Genomic DNA, 21,278 nt, shown 5'->3' with positions numbered 1-21,278 from the left:
CCTTTTAAAAGCTATTTTTGCCTTCCCCCGGCTCCAGAGGCTTTATAGGAGCCTGGGGGGGGGGGAAGAGCCCCCCCCGGAGGCTTTAGGGACCGTCCCTGAAGCCTTCAGAACGTTTAAAACCACCCTCCGGGTTGCTTGGAGGGTCGTTTTAAGCGCTCCAAAGGCGTCAGGGACCGTCCGGAGGCTTCCCTGACGCCTTCGGAGCGCTTAAAACAACCCTCCGAGCAACCGGTTTGCTCGGAGGGTGGTTTTAAGCGCTCCGAAGGCATCAGGGAAGCCTCCGGACGGTCCCTGAAGCCTCCGGAGGGCCTCCGGGGGGTCGGGGGAAGCTCTTTTCACCCTCCCCAGGCTCCTATAAAGCCCCTGGAGCCTGGGGAGGGCGAAAAAAGCATTTAAAATTAGGGGGGTCACCCGTTGCATTATGGGTGCGGCACGCCCGCACTCGACCCCCCCTGCGCTCCCCCCACTTGTGGCACACGAGCCAAAAAAGGTTCGCCATCACTGGACTATGGCATGGGCATTGGAAGGGAAATGGGTAAAATGCTCACGGCTGCTTCATGATATTATTAAATAAATGACCTTATTTGTATATGCATCAGATACACATTTGTGCGGGATATTTTCACAGCTTGCAAAAGACATTTATGCTCGGAGCAGCTGGCTTTAATGCAGATGGATGTGATTTTATGTCTGTACAAGATGCAGTTTTTATGTAAAATAAAATATTTTAGTTTACATATATAATATGCATTAGAACTGAGTCTGCTCTGTGAATTCCCTTTCTCTAAGTCAACCCTTGAGGGCCGCAGTTGTGTAAAGGTAATCCTTGATTTACAACAATTGAGCCCAACATTTGTTGTTAAGTGAAAAGTTTGTTCAGGGAGTTTTGCCCTGTCTTACGACCTTCCTTGCCACAGTTGTTCAGTGAATCACTGCAGTTGTTTTAGGAATCGTTCAGTGAATCTGGGTTCCCCACTGACTTTGCTTGTCAGGTCGCAAAAGGGGATCACGTGATCCCAAGACTCTGTAACCATCACTTCCTTTTAAAGAGGACGTTCTCCTGCTGTCCAGCAGAAACAAGCATCTCACCTGACCCAGTTCCCAAAAGCAGGCAGGAAAAAAGAAACCTCAGAGATGTAATATTGGTCTTGTGTAAACTGGGCCCAAAAGGTGTATCGTTGCGTGAGCTGCTTTGGTGCGGCTCTGCTGTCAGCCAGCATTTGCAAGATACGCTTGGATTTTGCTAGTTTTCTCTATTGTGAGAGTAGAGAGTAAAGAGAGAGAGTAGAGTAGAGAAGAATCAGAGTTGGAAGGAACCTTGGAGGTCTTCTAGTCCAACCTCCTGATCAGGCAGAAACCCTATACCATTTCAGACACTCTAAATTAAACACAGCACAATATGTGTCATTGACCAATCCAATCTCTTCTTAAAAACTTCCAGTTATGGAGCATTCACAACTTCTGGAGGAAAGTTGTTCCACTGGTTAATTGTTCTGTCAGGAAATTTCTCCTCAGTTCTAGGTTGTTTCTCTCCTTGATTAGTTTCCACCCATTGCCTCAGGTGCCCTGGAGAATAGCTTGACTTCCTCTTCTTTGGGGCAGCCCCTGAGATATTGGAAGACTGCTATCATGTCACCCCTAGTCCTTCTTTTCATTAAATTAGACCTACCCAGTTCCTGCAACCGTTCTTCATATGTTTTAGCCTCCGGTCCCCTAATCATCTTTGTTGCTTTTCTCTGCACTCTTTCTAGAGTCTCAGCATCTTTTCTACATTGTGGCGAACAGAATAAAGGGTAGATGTGAAGGCACAATCAAAGAATCAAATTGTCAAATTTAATCCACAGGGTAGATCAAGGCCATGACATCAGGGCCAAGTACTCTGCTTTGACGCTAAGCTTACACACAATTTGCACATCATGCTGAGCTACCACTTTGTTGAATGATTCACAATTGACTGGAACAAAGACATCAACAAGTACAGTTTATATGCCATTGTGGTGTGGCTTGCACACATTAACTCTAAATGAAACACAGCATAATATGTGCCATTGACTGGACACCAGGAAGACTCAAGTTCCAGTTCTTCCGCCACCCCAGAAGACCCTTGGGGACACTCAAATCTCATAGCTCAACCTTTCCCACAGAATGGCTTTTGTCAGGAGATGTGTGCTGTGATGGTGTGTGGAAATGACCTTGAGAAACACAACCAAGGCAATAGAACTGTAAGGGACCTTGGAGGTCTTCTAGTCCAGCCCCTTGCTCAAGCAGGAGAACCTATACCATTTCAGATACAAGAACCTGTTATCCCTGCGAGGTAGTCAAGACAAGAAGCATGCCCCAATGAGCAAATTCTACTTTACTGTAAGGTTACATGAACACAATCTTGCAAGTCTGAAAGTACATCTCCCCCCCCCACCCCCCCTTCACCTAGGTCCAAGAAACTAGGGACGTCTGCTCATTCACTCTGCAGATTCAGCTGTTTCCTATCTGACCATTGTCTAGTTTGTGGCTCTTCCTCCAAGTTCATTCCTACCTACCATTATACAGGACTACGATCTACACTCATTTGAACTCCTAGAGCTCGGATATTAAATTTAATAAATAAGTCTAGTACAGGGGCATCCAACCTTGGCAACGTTAAGACTTGTGGACTTCAACTCCCAGAATACCCCAGCCAGCAATGTTGGAAGTCCACAAGTCTTGAAGTTGCCAAGGTTGGACATCCTTGGTCTGATACATGGGTGTCAAACGTTGCAGTCATGTAATGTTTCATGTTTCTCCCATGCATGGAGCTGGGGTTGGGGTGGCCTGCATGTGACACATCTGACTTGTGGGCTGCCAGTTTGACACCCCTGGTCTAGTATGTTGTGAGTTCCAGGCTGACACTTATGTATGGATAACTATTTCATCTGGACTTGTTATGTTACACTAAGCCATGGTTTATTGGATTCATAAGTGTGGTTTGCACAACACAGCAAGCTATGGCTTGTTTAAGCTAGAGAAGCTGAATCTGCAGAGTAAACCATTCTGCACATATGTGCATAAACACATATGCACGAGTGAACCATATGTTAATTGTCTTATGACCTGGAAGCAGTCAAAGCTCAGCCAATGGAGGTTGCGGTGAATGAGCAACCTTCTCACACCATCACTGCACATACCCTGAAGTTGTTAACTCAAACTCTGGGGGCCACTATGAGTCGGTGAGCCAGGAGTAAGATCTCTGCGCCAGGTGAGATGCTGCAAAGCAGGAAGGAAGGTCTCCCTTCAGAAGGACTGCAGTTGAGGCATGCTGTCAACAAGGGATTGAGAAGCATCTGAATGACAATGCGACAGCTGGTGTCTGGTAACCAAAGTTAAGAATAATGATGAGAAAGAAGGAAGAAAAAAATACAAGTTAAATCAAGAAGATTGGCATAGCTTAGCCTTAGAGGAAGCTGGGCAGAGAGCGAGCCTTCAGGGTGCCGAGTTAAGATGGGGCAAGAGCAGAGGATTCACACATTCAATTCCCAACACCTTCGATGGCTTGAAGTTCCCTTTTAGTGTGTCTCTCTTGTCTTGTGATACATTGGCTGTGTTCTTACGACAGGTTTATCTGAATATTTATTCAGTTTACTTAAGTTTCTGGTTTTGCCCTAAAGCAGGGATGTTCAACCTTGGCCACTTTAAGACTTGTGGACTTCAACTCCCAGAATTCTCCACCCAATATGTCCAACCTTGGCCACTTTAAGACCTGTGTGTCAACTCATAAAGTTGCCATGGTGAGGAAACGGGGGAGCGCACTGCACGCATACATTCGGCTAGAGTCGGACCTCAGATTACCGCAGCAGGCTTGGGAGGGGTGCACCTCATTGGGGAATGTGATTTGTGACACAGACTGAGGGGAGGGAAGGAACAGGGGTAAAGTTCAGCTATAATTCAAATGAGGCTCAGATCTGACTGCAACAAGGTATTGCCAAAATAGTGCTCCTAATAAATGACTGGTTTTCTTTTGAAACTTGGCTTGAGGCTCCTGAATCAATTTGGGCATCTTTCGGGAACCTGACACTGTGGACTTCAACCCCCAGAATTCCCCAGACAGCCATGCTATCTGGGGAATTCTGAGAGTTGAAGTCCATAAGTTTTAAAGTGGCCAAACTGGACACCCTTGCCCTAAACCATCAGCTAACTGCAGCGGTCAAGTGAGCACAGCATGCTAGGTTCACTGCAATATGATGGTCCAAGACAAGTGCAGCCCCATTTAGTTCACTGAGAGGAGAAGTCATGCAAGGGGAGCACCATGGGCTCTCTTGTTCTTTGCTTTGGAGGAATGGCAAAAATGGAAGCATAATAAATAAAATGCAGAGGTGGTATCAGGCCAAATCTGGCAGTGCCAGAACTCAACCAAAGACCTTTAGAATGCAACATTTGACCCTTAAAGAAAGATTAGGGAACTAGAATCCTACTACTATTCCAATGAACCATGTCTGGGACAGCCTGGCTGTGGCTGATGGAAACTGCAGGTCAAAATGAAGGGAGCAACCTAGACAAGGGAAGCTCCCTGGAAAATGTAATGGGTTTTTCAACCAGCACTTGCCACAGGATGTTGGGATTTTCAAGAAGAAACACAGAGCACATATTAAAATTGGAAGACTTGCACCCATTGGATTGAATAACAGAATATCAAGAGTTGAAAGGGACCTTGGAGGTCTTCTAGTCCAACCCTCTGCTCAGGCAGGAAGGAGACCTTATACCATTCCGGACAAATGGCTGTCCAATCTCTTCTTAAAAGCCTCCAGTGATGGAGCACCCACAACTTCTGGAGGTAAGCCGTTCCAATGGATAATTGTTCTGTTAGGAAGCTTCTCCTTACTTCCAGGTTGCTTCTCTCCTTGATTAGTTTCTACTCATTGCTTCTTGCCCTGCCTTCAGCTGCTTTGGAGAGCAATTTGACCCCCTCCTCTTTGTGGCAGCCCCTCAAATACTCGAACACTGCCATCTTGTCTCCCTTAGTTCTTCTTTCCACTAGACTAGCCATATAAATGGAACTCACGACATTTAACTCCAAATTGAAGTAAGAGCTGCCTTGCTGGGTCTGAAAAAGGCTAAATTAGTTCAGATTCCCATCTCCTACATGCCTAAAGATTCAGTTTGCTTATTATTTCAATGTCCGTGCTGCCTTTCTGCCCCCCCCCCCCCAGGCATTCAAGACAAGTAAGGTAGAGGTAAAGGTTCCCCTCGCTAGTCGTTCCTGGCTCTAGGGGGTGGTGCTCATCTCCGTTTCTAAGCCGAAGAGCCAATGCTGTCCGAAGACGTCTCCGTGGTCATGTGGCTGGCATGAATAAACACCGAAGGCGCACGGAACACTGTTACCTTCCCACCAAAAGTGGTCCCTATTTTTCAAGACAAGTACTAACCATCTAAAAACAGAAGCAATTTTCAAAGACAATAAAAACCAACTACCATTATTAGCCCTGTCTAAATGGTTGGGATGGACAGAACGATTTTGAGCTTTGGACTTGAAAGTGGGAAGAATGGAGGCTGAGGGCCCCTTGTATTCCTGGTCTTGGTTGTGAACGCATCTGGATATCTGCAGGCCCCTTGGAAATGAGCAGCTTATCTCCAAAGAGACATTCTGTAAGAACTCCTCCTCTTCATGGGTATGACCCATGAAGCTGTCTTGATTCCACAAACAAGGACTTCTCACTTCAGAGGTCCCCTTGGCTTGTTCACCGGAAAGCATAACTCTTGGCCTTGTATGTCCACCTACTGAAAGGAAGGAGATGGTGCATCCCCAGAAGACTCCAGGAATCATCTCTCTGAAGGCCAGATATTTTCCACCAAGGCGGGATGGGTGGGGGGGAATTCCCCCCTTTCCTGGAGACATACCAGACATCCAGTAGGACGTTTTCTCAGCATTAAGAGATGGGATTTTGCTTTTAATTAGCCTAGACCTTTTCCAGAAATCTGTTTTGATAGAGATTATCCTAGGACCACTGCTTGGAAACAATTGGCCCTGAAGATTTTCATGCTAATTTTATATTAAACTAGCTGATAAACCAGTGTAGCCTGGGTATGCATTTATCCCAATCCTGTACTAGAGGGAGCCTCCTTGTGGAGTACTGAGAAGCCATTACCATGGCAACTCCACTGTGCTGCACAGTAGAAGCAATTTTAAGGCACAACAGGCTGTATCTTAACAGAACTTGAATTCAAAATGCACAATATCACTGTCAAAAGTATTGTGACTTGACACTATAGATAAAATTCAGTCCTTTTCACTTCAGTGGCCCATGCGTTCCGGAGTTATGCTGGAACACAAACACATGGACCCGGACACACACACACACATACATACACGAAGGGGTGTTAGGGGTGTCTTCCCCCACCCCAGTATTTTTTTTCAGAGAGTAAGTCATCTGTGTATCAAGTATGGTTGAAATTGTTCAAGGCGTTCCACAGCCATTTAAAAAAATATATATAGAAGAACAGAACAGAATATAGCAGCAATGGCGAACCTTTTTTGCCTCGGCTGCCACAAGTGGGGGGAGCACAGGGGGGTCGTGCATGGGCCTGCTGCACCCATAATGCAATGCGCAAACCCCCCAGTGCGCATGCGTGCATGAGAGGCGCTCCCCCCATTTTTTGCATGCTTTTTTCGCCCTCCCCAGGCTCCATAGGCTTTACAGGAGCCTGGGGAGGGCGAAAACAGCCTCCCCCACCCCCCGGAGGCCCTCCGGAGGCTTCAGGGACCTTCAGGAGGCTTCCCTGAAACCTCCAAATGACTAAAAACGACCCTATGAGCAAACCGCAAGTCCGTTCCTGAAGTTCCGGTTTGCCCATAGGGCCGTTTTTTTGCGCTCCGGAGGCTTCAGGGAAGCTCCTGAAGCCTCCAGAGAGCCTCCAAGGGCGGGGGAGGCTCTTTTCGCCCTCCCCAGGCTCCTATAAAGCCTCTGGAGCCTGGGGAGGGTGAAAAATGGCTTTAAAAAAGGGTGAACTCAGCTGGCCAGCGTGTGCATGCGCTGGCCAGCTGACAGGGCAACGCCTTGCATGCCCTGACAAATGGCTCCGTGTGCCATAGGTTTGCCATCTTGGGAATATAGAATAGATGGAACTGGCAAGGGGCTGTCTCTACACACAAATTGGGATTCTGATGGAAAGGGCATAAGGAGGCTTCAAGCACCATCTTTCTTCAACTCAAAGGATCCCCCAAAAAATGATCCATCCATTCAGCTACTTTAGCAAACCTCTGTTAGACCTTACAGAACTAGAAGATCTACTTTTAATGTGTCAATCTGTCATCCTCCCATGCACCCCACCCTATACACACACTAGGAGAAAGTTCCCCAGCTTTCCCCACAGACATGACAACCAGCCCTGAACTACCCAACTCTTGTCCCAGGTACTGAGTTCCTGACCTTCTTCCAAACCACCTTTCATAATTCTCTTCATTAGATCTCAAACCTAAAAGAGATTTCGTAGACTGTTCGGGAAACTAAATATATTCAGATACTCCATCTAGGACCTTGATGGCGAACCTATGGCATGCAGAGCCTTCTCTGTGGGAACATATGCCTTTGCCAGCTGCTCTTCTGGTTTCTGGCACACATGCTGGTCTTTGCAGGTGCCGGAGCACCAGAAAATGGTCTGGAAAATGGCCCCCCAAAAACCAGGCCGTTTTCAGGCTGATTTTTGGGCCAAAAATGCCCCCCAAAACAGCCTGAAAACGACCCCCAAAACAGGCATGTGCACACCTGCTAGCTAGTCTTCAGGTTTCTGGCGCTCCAGCACACGTATGCATGCCGTTCCCTCCATGCCGAAAAGGTTCGCCATCACTGATCTAGGACAAGGCTCTCCAAACTTGGCAATGTCCAGATTTATGGACTTCAACTCCCAGAATTCCCCAGCCAGCACTTCCCAATAGATGGGCTGCATTAAAGCAGCAAGAACCACTCTCTGCTCTTCAGATTCTGCTGGCCCCGTCACTCTCAATATCCCTGATCCCTGGGATTTGAGTGAGGTCAGCATCATTGCTCCAGAGGGGAATGCTTAGTCTTATAAGTCCAGGTTCCTATCCACACCTGTGCAGAGAAGAACATATATGAAATCCCGCTCTTGAGCTGTGTCCTCCACCTTTCCCAGTTCTCCATCCAAGAGCATGAGAAGAGGAGGAAGGAGCAACAGCCAGTCACTGGGCATTGGAGGTGGTAGGGGGAAGAGTCATGTTTGCAAACATGGTGGCAAAAATTCAGAAAGCGCCTAGAAGCCCCTTTTCCAACCAAGGTCCTAAAAAAAAAGCAAAAAGCTTATGCTGTTGAATGAAATTTGTGGGTCGGAAAAGGTGGACCAGATCCTGAATTTGGGGACAGGGAAAGGACAAGTGGATATTCTTTTGCATCTTTGGAACACCCGATCAGTGGTGGGTTGCTCTGACCTTCGCTACCGGTACGCTGCTCGCGGTCTGTTCGTGAACATGCCAGACGTGCACTGGGGATGCATGCGCACTCCACCGCCCCTGCGACACCCAGCTGCGAGTCAGAAGTCGCACAGGTTCCGCACGCTGTGCGCATGTACGCAATTGGCCCAGTTGCCTTAAAACAGGTATGGAACACGGGCGGGTGGGTGGGCCAAACAAGCCACCGTACCGGTACGGAGGCTGCTGCTCCCGATTACTACTGGTACGGCTGCACCAGCCGGAACCCACCACTGCACCCGATCCAGAAGCCGCTGAACAGGAAGATTGGCAACGTTCTTCGATCGTAACACAGAGAGAGGCACCGCAGAAGAACTAAACTTTGACCACAAGATGCACAAAAGCCAAGAACGGACATCTCACGCAAACATCTATTGACAATGAGATATTTGCATTTTACAGTACACCCTGCTTAAATCCTAAACACACATTCATTCAAAAATGGGCCTTCTCTCTCAGCCTCTATAGTGCAAGTAAAAGATGCCCGCTGGTCTCTGAGGGATGCTTTCTAAAAAGACTAGGCTTTTTTAAAAATATCCCTGCTGCTACAAATAGGCAGGCAGGCACATCCCCTTGCAATGGCCGGCTGTAATTTTCTTCCCATCCTGCAACAGCTTCCCAACTCACACCCTCTTTAAGCAAAAAAAAAAGAGGAGAGGAGGGGATGGGCGGCAAGGAGGATGGAAGGGGAGAATGGAGGGGAGGGGAGAGGAGAGGAGGAGAGAAAAAAGAAGAGAGAGTTGCAAAGTCGTTTTGTCCAGAATGTTCTGGCACAGTCAGAGGGGTGCATTGGTCAACCTGAGTTTCCCGTGGCATCGTTAGGGCTTTCCAGAAAGGACCTGCCGAATGACCTCTACTTGGATTGGTCTGGAGTTTTTCCTCTCAATGAACAAAACAGAAGCATGCTAAGAGGGGCGAGTCTGGATCAGAAGGGAAAGACACACAGCTCAGATTTAGTTCAGGCTTTAAGAAGAGCGACACGGGGGTTGCACCCAAAAACACGGGACCAGCCTGGTAGGGAGAAAAGCTGTTGGGACGACCATTATGATTCAGCGGGAGAAGCTCAAGGGACAGCAGCCATACAGCTGGGGGTGGGGTGGGGGGGAGACAGGCACCAGACTGGGGGAAAGCAGATCTATTATGGCAGTATAAGAGCAACACATGTCAGACATCAGCTGGAAGCACAACATGCAAGCACATGCAAGAGATAAACCTGGCAGCCCGGGAACGAGGGCCCCACCCTCAGAGCCCAAATGGGTGCTCCCCGCGCCCCATTTCTTTCGCAGCCAATGCTCCAACAGATGCTGTGCTCCAACACTCTGTGTGTGTGTGTGTGTGTGTGTGTGTGTGTGTGTGTACAGTTTCCCTGAAAATAAGACCCAAGCAGTAAACAAACCCTACCATGATTTTTTCAGGATGCTCGTAATATAAGCCCTACCCCCAAAATAGGCCCCAGTTAAGATCATCAGCCAGACTGACGCAATTAGTTCCATATTTTCCCCAAAATAAGACCTAACCAAAATATAAGCTCTAATGCATCTTTTGGAGCAAAAAGTAATATAAGACCCAGTCTTATTTGCAGGGAAACACGGTGTGTGTGTGTGTGTGTGTGTGTGTGTGTGTGTGTGCGCGCGTAGACACACACACACACACACACACACACACACACGCTTGTGTTTTGTTCCCCTTTTGCTTCCATATGTCTGGAGCAAACTCGCTTCTCAATCTCTGTCCCTGAGCTTGCAAATCCTCCATGGACAACAGCTAAGCTGAGCATATTTACACTGGGCTAAAATGCCATTTCTAGACCACCAACCACCCCGGGGGGGGGGGGGGGTGTCTGAGAACGGAGCCGTCTCTTTCCCATTTCTGTCCACACCGGTGCAGTGAAATAGGACAGGCTGAGCGAAGAGAGGTTGGGAAAGAAAGACTGCCACTGGGCTTGGAGTCCAACCAGAATCCCGTGCAATAACCGTTCGGCTCCTTCCCGCATCTCTTTTGTCCCAGTTTCATCCGGCAAACAATCCAGCTGTTGCTGACTGCCAACGAGAGGGGGAAGAAGCCCACAACTGGCTGAAGCTGAAAGCCAACAAGCCCAAAGAGAAGTGACCACGTCTCCTTTTTGCTCTTTGCCACCATCGGGGAGCTCCAGATGTTAGACAGAGGAAGGGCTGGCCAAACCAACAGAGTGGGGGAGAAGTTGCCTGTCTCAGAAGAAATCCAGATGGGTCACCTCAAGGATGGAGTAGACGTCGTAAGTCTTCTCCTGGGCAGAAGCTCTCTTAGGTTCGGACTTGGAACTTCCCAGCCTTGGTCATGTACTTGATTCCTTTGAACGGCTTGTACTTCTCTCCGTACATGTCTAAACGATTCACCTTCAGACCTGGAGCGAGGAGAAAAGACGAAGGTGAAGCCCTGTGTGGAAGTTGTTGTAGGCCTCTCTGCAGGCGTGCGAGCCGTCGCCCAGCTTAGCTCCACCGCGCATGTGCACACACCTCCCGCTGGTATTCAGCTGGTTCAGACCCGTTCACCCAAACTGGTAGTGGAAATCCCCTCCCCCCCCCGCCCTAGTTCTATGTTGTCTTTTTTAGGGACGTTTTTGTTGCCTGGCGCATGTGCAGACGGCGCACAAACTGCATGCGTGGAACGCCAGGCACATGCGTGGATAGTCTGCGTGGACGCACACACACCTGCGAATCAGTAGGGAAGGTGAGTGAAAGCCACCCCTGCTCATAACTCACTACCTTTTCCTGCTGAAACAAAGGGCCACATGTTAGTCAGTGGTTTGTTTGGTACTCATCAGTTTTAGTATTTATTGTGCCTGAATGAATTAACAGTGAGTAGCGAGCTACCACAGTATTAATGCTGCTGCAAAGAAGATTAGAAGTCACTTCTTTGAATCCTTTTTCTTTCTTTTCTAGTTTTCTTTTCCTTTCTTTGTAGCACTTTTAGCTTCCTCTTTGATTTATTTATTTTCCTTCGGTCACATTAGCCTGTATTAATTTTTTACTTTTTTGGTTTTACAGTGTTTAATCAAAGTATCCAATATCCAAAGTCTTCCAATAGCTCAGGGGTTGCCACAAAGAAGAGGGAGTCAAACTATCCTCCAAGGCACCAGAAGGCAGAACAAGAAGCAATGGGTGGAAACTAATCAAGGAGAGAAGCAACCTAGAACTGAGGAGAAATTTCCTGACAGTGAGAACAATTAATCAGTGGAACAGCTTGCCTCCAGAAGTTGTGAATGCCCCAACACTGGAAGTCTTTAAGAAGATGTTGGATAGCCATTTGTCTGGAACGGTATAGGGTTTCCTGCCTAGGCAGGGGGTTGGACAAGAAGACCTCCAAGGTCCCTTCCAATTCTGCTATTGTATTAATCTAAAAAGGCAGAGGAATTATTCTGCTCCATGCTAATTTTTAGAGGCATATGATCTCTTGAGATACTGGGGACCGGAGACCCAGGGATAGCATGGCCAAGGTAACAAAATTCAGCCAAATATTAATTGTGGATATTTTTGGTTCATCAATTTACATGGGATGTAGCAAAGAATGCACCATCACTGCAAATCTTGCCTAATGCTTAAAAGGTAAAGGTTCCCCTCGCACATATGTGCTAGTTGTTCCTGACTCTAGGGGGCGGTGCTCATCTCCGTTTCAAAGCCAAAGAGCCAGCACTGTCCAAAGACGTCTCTGTGGTCATGTGGTTGGCATGACTAAACACCGAAGGTGCATGAAACACTGTCACTTTCCCACCAAAGGTGGTTCCTATTTTTCTACTTGAATTTTTTATATGCTTTCGAACTGCTAGGTTGACAGAAGCTGGGACAAGTAACGGGAGCTTACTCCGTTACACGGGTGCTAGGGATTCGAACCACCGAGCTGCCGACCTTTCTAATCGACAAGCTCAGCAGGCAGCCCAATTGTCCAGCATGTCTTTTATAATGACATTTAAATTCCTTTGCTTAATCGCAACAAGGGCTTTAAAAGGGTGCTTTAAAAAATGGTAAAGAGGGGGAACCCCCCCCCACCCCGAGAACTGGAAGATCACAAACCGGAGATCGCCAACTGCTGGATTTTGAACTGGAGGTTAATGGTGGGATTCTCATCGGGCTTGGAGGCCCCTGCCTGAAGACTCATCGTCCCCTTCAAACTGGGCAGTTTCTGTGGGTTGATCTTCCCCACGTCCCACATCAGCATCTTCCAAGGGAAGGGTGGAGAAAGAAGGAGATGACAAGATAAATGTCCATGGAGATTCTCACTCAACCAGGTCATGGTTGTCCCCAAAGGTGCTTTTTTTTTTCAAGAGGAACTGGACTTTCTGGGTTTTTCTTTGAAGATGTTTCGCTTCTTTGACCCATTTCAAGACCGTTTCTTGGCCCAGCTGGTTAACTGAATCACTGCAGCTGTTAATTTGGTAACATGTTGTTAAGTGAATCTGGCTTCCGCATTGAGTTTGCTTGTCAGAAGGTTGCAAAGAGTGGTCGCGTGACCCCAGGAAAATAGCAACGGTCATAAATATGAGTCAGTTGCTAAGCGTCCGAATTATGGGATGATGGAATGGTCATAAGCATGAAAAACAATCATAAGTCACTGTCCCAAAGTTGCTTTTTTTTCCAACTGGAATTTCTGGTTTTTCTGGTTTTTATAAATGGAAGGATTTATGCTGGTCATTCGCATTCTGCAATATAAATCCTTCGGTTCCCCACCATTGTCAGAACTGAAGAAGCTTCTTAGCTGGGAAGCGAAATGTCTTCAAAGAAAAACCAGAAAGTCCAGTTGAAAGGGAAAAAATGCACCTCTGGGTCAGTGACTTATGACTGTTTTTCACACTTATGACCATTCCATCATCCCATAATTCAGACGCTTGGCAACTGACTCATTTATGACCGTTGCTGTTTTCCTGGGGTCACGTGATCACTTTTTTGCAACCTTCTGACAAGCAAACTCAATGCGGAAGCCAGATTCACTCAACAACCATGTTACCAAGTTAACGACTGCAGCGATTCAGTTACCCAGCTGTGCCAAGAAACGGTCTTGAAATGGGTCAAAACTCATTTCACAACTGTCTTGCTTAACAACGGAAACGTTGGACTCAATTGAAGTTGTAAATCAAGAAACACTTGTAATCCATCTTCTCTGCTGCCATGTCTTCCTTTACCCCCATCCCCAGAGCCATCCCACTCAAGAGGACAGCCCCCTCTAACAAAAAGCTTCCAATTAACTTAGTTTATTGGTTAACAGCTCATTCACAAGAATCTTTTCATCTAATAGGAATTCAAGAGGGGTTGGACCTAGTCCGCTTGTAACTATGTTGTTCTGGACGAGGCTTCCCAAAACCATGAAGCCAACTCCTGGTCCTTCTAAAAATCCCTTTTATTAATTTCCTGTGAATTCTGCTCATTCACATCCAGCAAAGTCTTTCGAGGGAGGATTTACAGTCACAGACTTTATCTGGCTTGGAGAGCTGACAGGCCGGTATCTGCAAAACTAGGCAAGGAGAGTCACAAGCCAATTAAGAGAACTAATTGTCTCCTGCAAACTCCACTCCCCTCAGCTCCTCTTTTATTCCCTCTGGAAGGGGCCATTCATTGTCCACCTGTGGCCTTACTCCCAAGTCGACCCCTGTTCTTTAGCTGCTCCCTTCGTCTGGCCACTCTGCGCATGTGCACACTAGGAACAGCTCCAGCTCTTTGTCTGCCTCCCTGATGTCCGACACTGAAGGCAACTGATAACTGTCGGACGGCCTGGCTCCCTCTCTGCCTCCAACACAGAGCCCTCATCAGAGCCTTCCCCAGACTCCAGGACTGGCCCATGTTCTTCCCCAACCTCCTCACTGTACGAATCTGCTGCCAGCTCCTCTGGCCACTGGTGGGCCACAACACATGTCAGGATTCTAGGCTGATCCCTCTTTTAACTCCACCACCCCCTGATTCTGCCATTTGTCCTACAATACGAAAAGATGACAGGCAGATCATGTCAAGAACCAGACTCGACTGAAGGTTCTACTTCCTCACCTTTGTGACGGGATCAAACGTGTGTGTCCCCTGAGAAGGTGTGAGGGTCATGTTAAGCACCCCTTTGGGCATCTGGCTGGTGACCAGTACCCCCTCCACCGTCTTCCCCATGGTCTGTTTGGGCCCCACGGTGATCTCAAAGCGACCAAGGGAGCTGCTGTCTCGGAAACTGATGTTGTGCTTCACGTAGACTGGGATGGCCACTAGACTGTGGGAAAAAGAAGAGCGTCATTGTGGCAAAGGGAATTGTAGCGCACTAATCTGAGTTCACCCATTCTTTTCAGGAAACTGCTTGAATTCCAACGTGGCTGGCTGAGGAATTCTGGGAGTTGGAAAAAGGGGTGGGTTCTGGCAGAGACTACTGCCGGTTTGCTTAGGGGCGCGCAGTGTGTGCGCTTGATGCGCGTTGCCCATACATGCGCAGTACAGCTAAAATTGCTCTGCGCATGCGCCGAAGCAAAAAACAAGATGGCGGTACCTACAGGAGAACCAGTTCGGGGGTGTGGCAGGGCTGGGTCGCTGCTGGTTCCAGCGACCCAGGTACCAAGCTACTACCAGGGGTGGCATTTGGGGGTTCACCGAATTGGGCAGAATCCTAGCTAGAGGATTGGCCGAACTTGTACCCCAGCAGCTCACCCCTGACGACATCTTGGGACACTCATCTGTAGGGACCGTACCAAGAAGATGTGGGGCGATGTCGGTTCTGATACTTGCATGAAGCCCAAGGTAGAATTCTCTAGTAGAAGATTCCACCAAGCCATCTTTTGTTCCCATACAATAAAGTGGGGGTGGGGGCGTCAAAAGGCTGGAAGAACCCGTCTTACTTTTGAGCGCTGACATGATAAGAGAGCAAGCGGAAGTTCCCATCGGGAGGGATGAAGGACAGGATGCGTTCCGATTCCCACCTCTTGAAACGCACACAAGGGTGGAAGCTGACATCGTCCAACAATCTTGGGTTCTGGAAAGAGGAAAGAGAAAAGAGCTGGAAGCTCCTTGGCTGGAGGGGCTTCTCCACCTTGGCGATTTTAAGACCTGTGGTCTTCAACTCCCAGGAATTCCCCAGCCTGCAAAGCTTTACTGGCTGGGGAATTCAGGGAATTGAAGTCTTAAAAGTTGCGGAGAAGGAGAAGGAGGAGGAGGAGGAGAGAAGGAGGAGGAGAAGAAGACAACCTGTGCTCTGGTTTTACTGCTTTATACCACTGATGGGAAGATTTGATCAGTTTCCTATCTTGGATACTCGCACTGTGATGGTTGGTTACAGAAGGGCAAGCCAGGGAATTTGTCAAAACGGGTGGGTGAGAGGGGTCTTTCTTTCCCCTCTCATTTTTACCATGAAGGAGAGGGTGAGGTCCGGCATCCCAGTCAATTTCACGCAGGCATCGATCACCCCTTGGATTTCAGCTGTAATTGTGGAACCTGTCACACACACAAAGAAAGAAATAATTCACATAGTTCAGGAAGGACATCGGGGCTAGTCTACACAATCCTAGTTACAGGTAGTCCTCAACTTATAACCATTCATTTAGTGACCATTTGTATTTATAATGGCACTGAAAAAGTGACTTAGGGACCATTTTCCACACTTAGGATGGTTGCAACATTCTCGAGTGATCAAAGTTTGAACACTTGGCAACTGTCTCATATTTATGACATTTTCAATGGCATCTCCATAGACATTTAGAGACTGAAAACTATATCAATATATCAATATCAATACCTACCTACCATCCTATCTCCCCCTCTCTCTCTATCTATCATTTATCTATCATCTATCTATCTATCATCTATCTATCTATCTATCTATCTATCTATCTATCTATCTATCTATCTATCTATCATCTATCTATCTATCTATCTATCTATCATCATCTATCTATCTATCTATCTATCTATCTATCTATCTATCTATCTATCTATCTATCTATCATCTATCTATCTATCATCTATCTATCTATCATCTATCAATCCATCCATCCATCCAGCCAGCCAGCCAGCCAGCCAGCCGTCTATCCATCCATCCATCCATCCATCCATCCATCCATCCATCCATCCATCCATCCATCCATCCATCATTTATCTATCTATCCATCCATCCGTCTATCTATCCATCCATCCATCAGGCCCTGGTGACTTCCCGTCTTGATTACTGCAATGCTCTCTACATGGGGCTCCCCTTGAGATGCACCCAAAGGCTCCAGCTGGTTCAGAACGCAGCCGCGCGGGTTATTATGGGGAGTACTAGGTACTCCCATGTAACACCTTTCCTGCACGAGCTGCACTGGCTGCCTGTGGCTTTTCGGGTGCGTTTCAAGGTGCTGATTGTCATCTTTAAAGCGCTCCATGGCTCGGGACCTAGTTACCTGCGGGATCGCATTCTACCCCACACATCCCTGCGACCAATCCGCTCTCACAGAGAGGGACTCCTCCGGGTACCTTCCGCTAAGCAGTGCGGGCGGGCGGTGCCTAGGAATAGGGCCTTCTCTGTGATGGGCCCAACCCTCTGGAACGACCTCCCCCCCGATATTAGAACCACCTTGGACCTCTGCTCCTTCCGCAAGAAACTCAAGACCCACCTGTTTCGATTAGCCGGCCTGGCCTAATTGTAATTGTAATTGTACTTACAGGTAACACTCACTACTGACCTTCCTGGATGGCTTTTTAAATTTTAAATTTTGGGGTTTTAAATTGGTTTTAGAATTGTTTTTAATTATTTAATTAGTTTGGGTTGTATATACAGACGGTATGTTTGCGTTGTTCTGTCTGGTGTTTTATGTTATGTCTTGTTGTTTTATACACGAACGGTCTGTATACCGCCCCGAGTCCCTACGGGGAGAGGGGGCGGTCTATAAATTTAATAAACCTAAACCTAACCTAAACCTCTATCATATCCATCCATCCATCTCTACCTCTACCTATCTTGGTAAACACCCCCTCCCCCCCAAAAGGACAAAGGCTACGTGGTTTTCCTCAAAATGCAAGGTTTCTTTGAGCAAGGACACAATCGGAATACCTGACTTGTCGATGATGGCGTCTATTTCCTCAATCACGTCGAAGTAGGCTTCGTTGTTGGTGTACTTCACGCTGGTCCGTCGCCAGGGCACCACAGACAGCTGCCCTGTGGGGAGCTGCTCTCCCACATTGGTGCTTCCTGGAAGGGGGAAGAGGGGAGGAAGAAGTTCTTCATAGGTTTGAGTCTCCAGGCCTTTGATCATCTTAGTTGCTCTTCTCTGAACTTTTTCCAAAAGCCTCAACAGCTTTCTTGTAGTGTGGGGACCAAAATTGGTGGCAGTAGTTCAGGTGTGGTCTTACTAGGGTTCTAGTTTCCCAGGAGACAGTTTTTTCACGGACTGGGAGTGGGTGGGAAGGAGGAGGAGCACGCAACCTATATCCCTCGCATGTCCATTTTACAATACGATTTGGGCTTCTGTGAGTATCTAATGCCTGAAGATCCAAGATGTAGCTAAGGCAGTGATGCCAACACTGGGGAGCAGTTGCAAATACAGATGAAGCTTCACTCGCTCGCCCACCACTTGCCTGCAGCTCTTCGGCCCGGTTCCTAACAGGCCACGAATAGTATCAATCCGTGGCCCGGGGATTGGTGACCCCTGCTCTAACCCCTGCTAAACTGAACCATGAGCCAGTACCTACCGTATTTTTGGAGTATAAGACGCACCTTAGTTTTTGGGGAGGAAAATAGGGGGAAATTTTTTTCTGCCTATCAGGTATTCATCTGGCTGGTTGTGAGTGTGTGTGTGCGTTGGGGCTGAAAAGCAGCTTCTAAAGCACAGCTGATCGTCGCAGGGAGTAGCAATTAGTAAAGCAAGTGAAGTGCGGAAGAGGGAAGGGAAGGCAGCAGCTGTTCTGGTTTGCCATTTTGGGCACCGTGCCTCACGTTTTCAGCCTCTAAACGCTCCAATCGCCACCTGAAAACACGACATGCAGAGGCGGCAATGTGCTCTAGTGATCCCAACAGCCATGAATGGGTCTCAAACAGAGCGTTTGGAGGCTGAAAACATGAGGCGTGGAGCCCAAAAATGCAAGCCATTGTGTCAGGGCTCCAAATAGCATCCAAAATTAAATCAGAGTCTGAGACAAAGCATTCTTCAAACTTCCAATCGATTAAGAGAGGCATGTTGGCACATCTGGGAAAACCCCAATCTGAAAGCTTCCCAGTTTTCACCACCCAGTTGAAAGTTCACCATGTGATGGACTTATGGTCCATCAATAAGTCCATCACATGGTCAAATCTCCCACTGCCATGTTGGCAGTTCCACTCATCCAGTTCCGGTCAGGTGCAGAGGCGCAAAGTCAAAGGATGACCTTGGCTTTCTAGAAAGAATTTTGTTATGGCTACATAGCATCTAACTCCATACAATCCCATACAATTCCACCACCACCCCATTTTCCCACAATAGAAAATGCATAGTAGAATAATAGAAAATGTGGCAGGCCAAAGATCAAAAAAGAAAAGATGGCTGCAGGCCTGACATATTGTCTGTGGCAATCTCTGCATCCAGGAAGAGGACGGAGGGTGGGGGCTGGCGGGGCTACATTTGGAATATAGGACGCACCCAAATTTTCAGCCTCTTTTAGGAGGAAAAAGTGCGTCTTATACTCCAAAAATACGGTACCATACCACCCATTTCGCCAACAACTTACTACTGTTCCCAGGCTAGTTTGATCCACTCCATAAACCACGAATCAGCCAAGCCCAGTTTAGCCTAATGGACGAGGTGAGGCCGGGCACAAATCATCTACCTGTGATTGTGTTGACAACTGTCCGGAGGATTGTCGGTGGCCTGATCAGCTCCTTCAGAATATTGGACTCCGTTGCCAAGGGGAAACCGTTGTCCAGCATCTCCTCGAGCACCTCGTAGACTACCACAACATTGTCCTTGATGACAACTTCAGAGCAGACTCCAAAATAATCCTGGGGAGGGTGGAGAGGAGCAAAATGTAAACAGCTCTCCATTCTGGGGTCGGTTGCCTCGGGAAAATCTTGGAAGAGAATCACTCAAAAGCCAGGAATTGGGCGAGAACCTCAATTATGAGCTGCGGTGGCACAGTGGTCAGAGTGCAATACTGCAAGCTTCTTCTGCTGACTGCCAGCTGCCTTCAAATTGGCAGTTTGACTCTCACCAGGCTCAAGGTTGACTCAGCTTTCCGTCCTTCTGAGGTGGGTAAAATGAGAACCCAGATTGTTGGGGGCAAGGGGCTGACTCTGTAAATTGCTTAGAGAGGGCTGTAAAGCACTATGAAGTAATATATAAGTCTAAGTGCTACTGCTATTTCCCTTCCTCCCTCCCTCCCTCCCTCCAAGTGATTAGAATGCAGTATTGCAGGCTAACTCTGCTCACTGCCAGCTGTTCGAATCTCACCAGGCTCAAGGTTGACTCAGCCTTCCGTCCTTCTGAGGTGGGTAAAATGAGGACCCAGAGGGAGCCAGAGGCTGACTCTGCAAACCATTTAGAGAGGGCTGTAAAGCACTGTGAAGTGATAGATACGTCTACGTGCTATTGCTTGGGAAGGAAGGAAGGAAAACAAGAAGGAAGTATTGGTGCAGTGGTTAGAGTGCTGTATTGCAAGCTAACTCTGCCCACAGTCAGGAAGTTCAATCCTGACTGGTTCAAAGCTGACTCAACTTTCCACCCTTCCGAGGTCAATAAAACCAACTGGAAATGGCCCATCCCATCATCAGACCAGATGAAAGTATAATTTAAAAAGTCTGCTTCCGTTCATCTGAAGACGACTTTGAACAGAGAAAGCTTCCTTTTGTGGGTTTCCTGCGTCAAAGGCCACAAAAGAAGCATTTTTCATTTTACAGTGATCAGGAAGCGCCGACAGAAACTGAAAACAAGGAACCTGTCTAATAAAGGAGTCCAAGTTACAACTAGGAGCTCAACATAATTTCATATAGGCCTGTAAGAAGAATGGAACTCTCTATTTATGGAGATAGGGGAGAAATACCACTCCCACCAAGGAAAAACAAGACATATATGTTTAGAATACTTAAAATGTAGACATCAAATGTTTAATATATTTAAAATATGCATCCGAGAAAATTCATGATGGTTGGAATAACTGTGTCACAAAGTAGATTGTCTGGCTTTTCCACAGAATAGAACAGAGTTGGAAGGAACCTTGGAGGTCTTCTAGTCCAGCCTCTTGCTCAAGCAGGAGACCCTATACCATTCCTGACAAGGGACTGTCCTTGTGGCTCAGAGTCTAGAAGTTAAGAGTTGATATAACAGTTGTGGCCCGCCAGCGGCCAGCGGAGCAGCAGCAGATTCGGACAGTGAGGAGGTTGGGGAGGAACATGGGCCAGTCCTGGAGTCTGGGGAAGGCTCGGATGAGGGCTCTGTGTCAGAGGCAGAGAGGGGGCCAGAGCCATCTGGGAGTTAGCAGCCTTTGCAGTCAGACATCAGTGAGGCAGTCAAACAGCAGGAGCCTGTTCCCAGTGTGGGCATGTGCAGAGTTGCCAGACAAAGGGAACAGCTAAAGAACAGGGGTTCGATTTGCGAGTAAGGCCACAGGTGGACGATGAATGGCCCCTCCCAGAGAAAGAAAAGAGGAAAAAAAAGGGGAGTGGAGTTTGCAGGAGACAATTAGTTCACTTAATTGGTTCGTAACTCTCCGAGCCACCTTGCCAAGTTTTGCAGAGATCGGCCTGGCAGCTCTCCAAGCCAGATAAGGTCTGTGACTATAAATTCTCCCTCGAAAGACTTTGCTGGATGTGAATGAGCAGAATTCACAGTCAATTGATAAAAGCTTTTTTTGTCGGGACAAGGAGTTGGCTTCCTGCTCTTGGGAAG

General features: G+C 47.6%; 1 protein-coding gene across 2 annotated transcripts in view; it reads right to left on the bottom strand.

The window, feature by feature from the left end:
• Positions 1 to 1,814: 1,814 nt before the first annotated feature.
• AP3M2 (adaptor related protein complex 3 subunit mu 2) overlaps positions 1,815 to 21,278 on the bottom strand; it is a 36,179-nt gene continuing 16,715 nt past the window's right edge. Inside the window, exons 3-10 of one of the 2 annotated variants that reach the window (XM_081960874.1) lie at positions 19,225 to 19,396; positions 17,477 to 17,614; positions 15,797 to 15,882; positions 15,291 to 15,424; positions 14,467 to 14,674; positions 12,505 to 12,649; positions 10,689 to 10,838; positions 1,815 to 3,346 (exon numbers count right to left, since the gene is read on the bottom strand). In XM_081960874.1, coding sequence (XP_081817000.1) covers positions 10,738 to 10,838; positions 12,505 to 12,649; positions 14,467 to 14,674; positions 15,291 to 15,424; positions 15,797 to 15,882; positions 17,477 to 17,614; positions 19,225 to 19,396 — 984 coding nt within the window. In that variant the 3' untranslated portion in view covers positions 1,815 to 3,346; positions 10,689 to 10,737. Of the gene's footprint in view, positions 3,347 to 10,119; positions 10,839 to 12,504; positions 12,650 to 14,466; positions 14,675 to 15,290; positions 15,425 to 15,796; positions 15,883 to 17,476; positions 17,615 to 19,224; positions 19,397 to 21,278 lie in introns of those variants that run through there. The other variant, XM_081960875.1, reaches the window with a different exon arrangement.

The sequence above is a fragment of the Natrix helvetica genome (assembly GCF_964273705.1).
Source record: "Natrix helvetica genome assembly, chromosome: 8".
NCBI classification, from domain to species: Eukaryota; Metazoa; Chordata; class Lepidosauria; order Squamata; family Natricidae; genus Natrix; species Natrix helvetica.
This window is presented reverse-complemented; position numbering and strand designations above follow the sequence as displayed.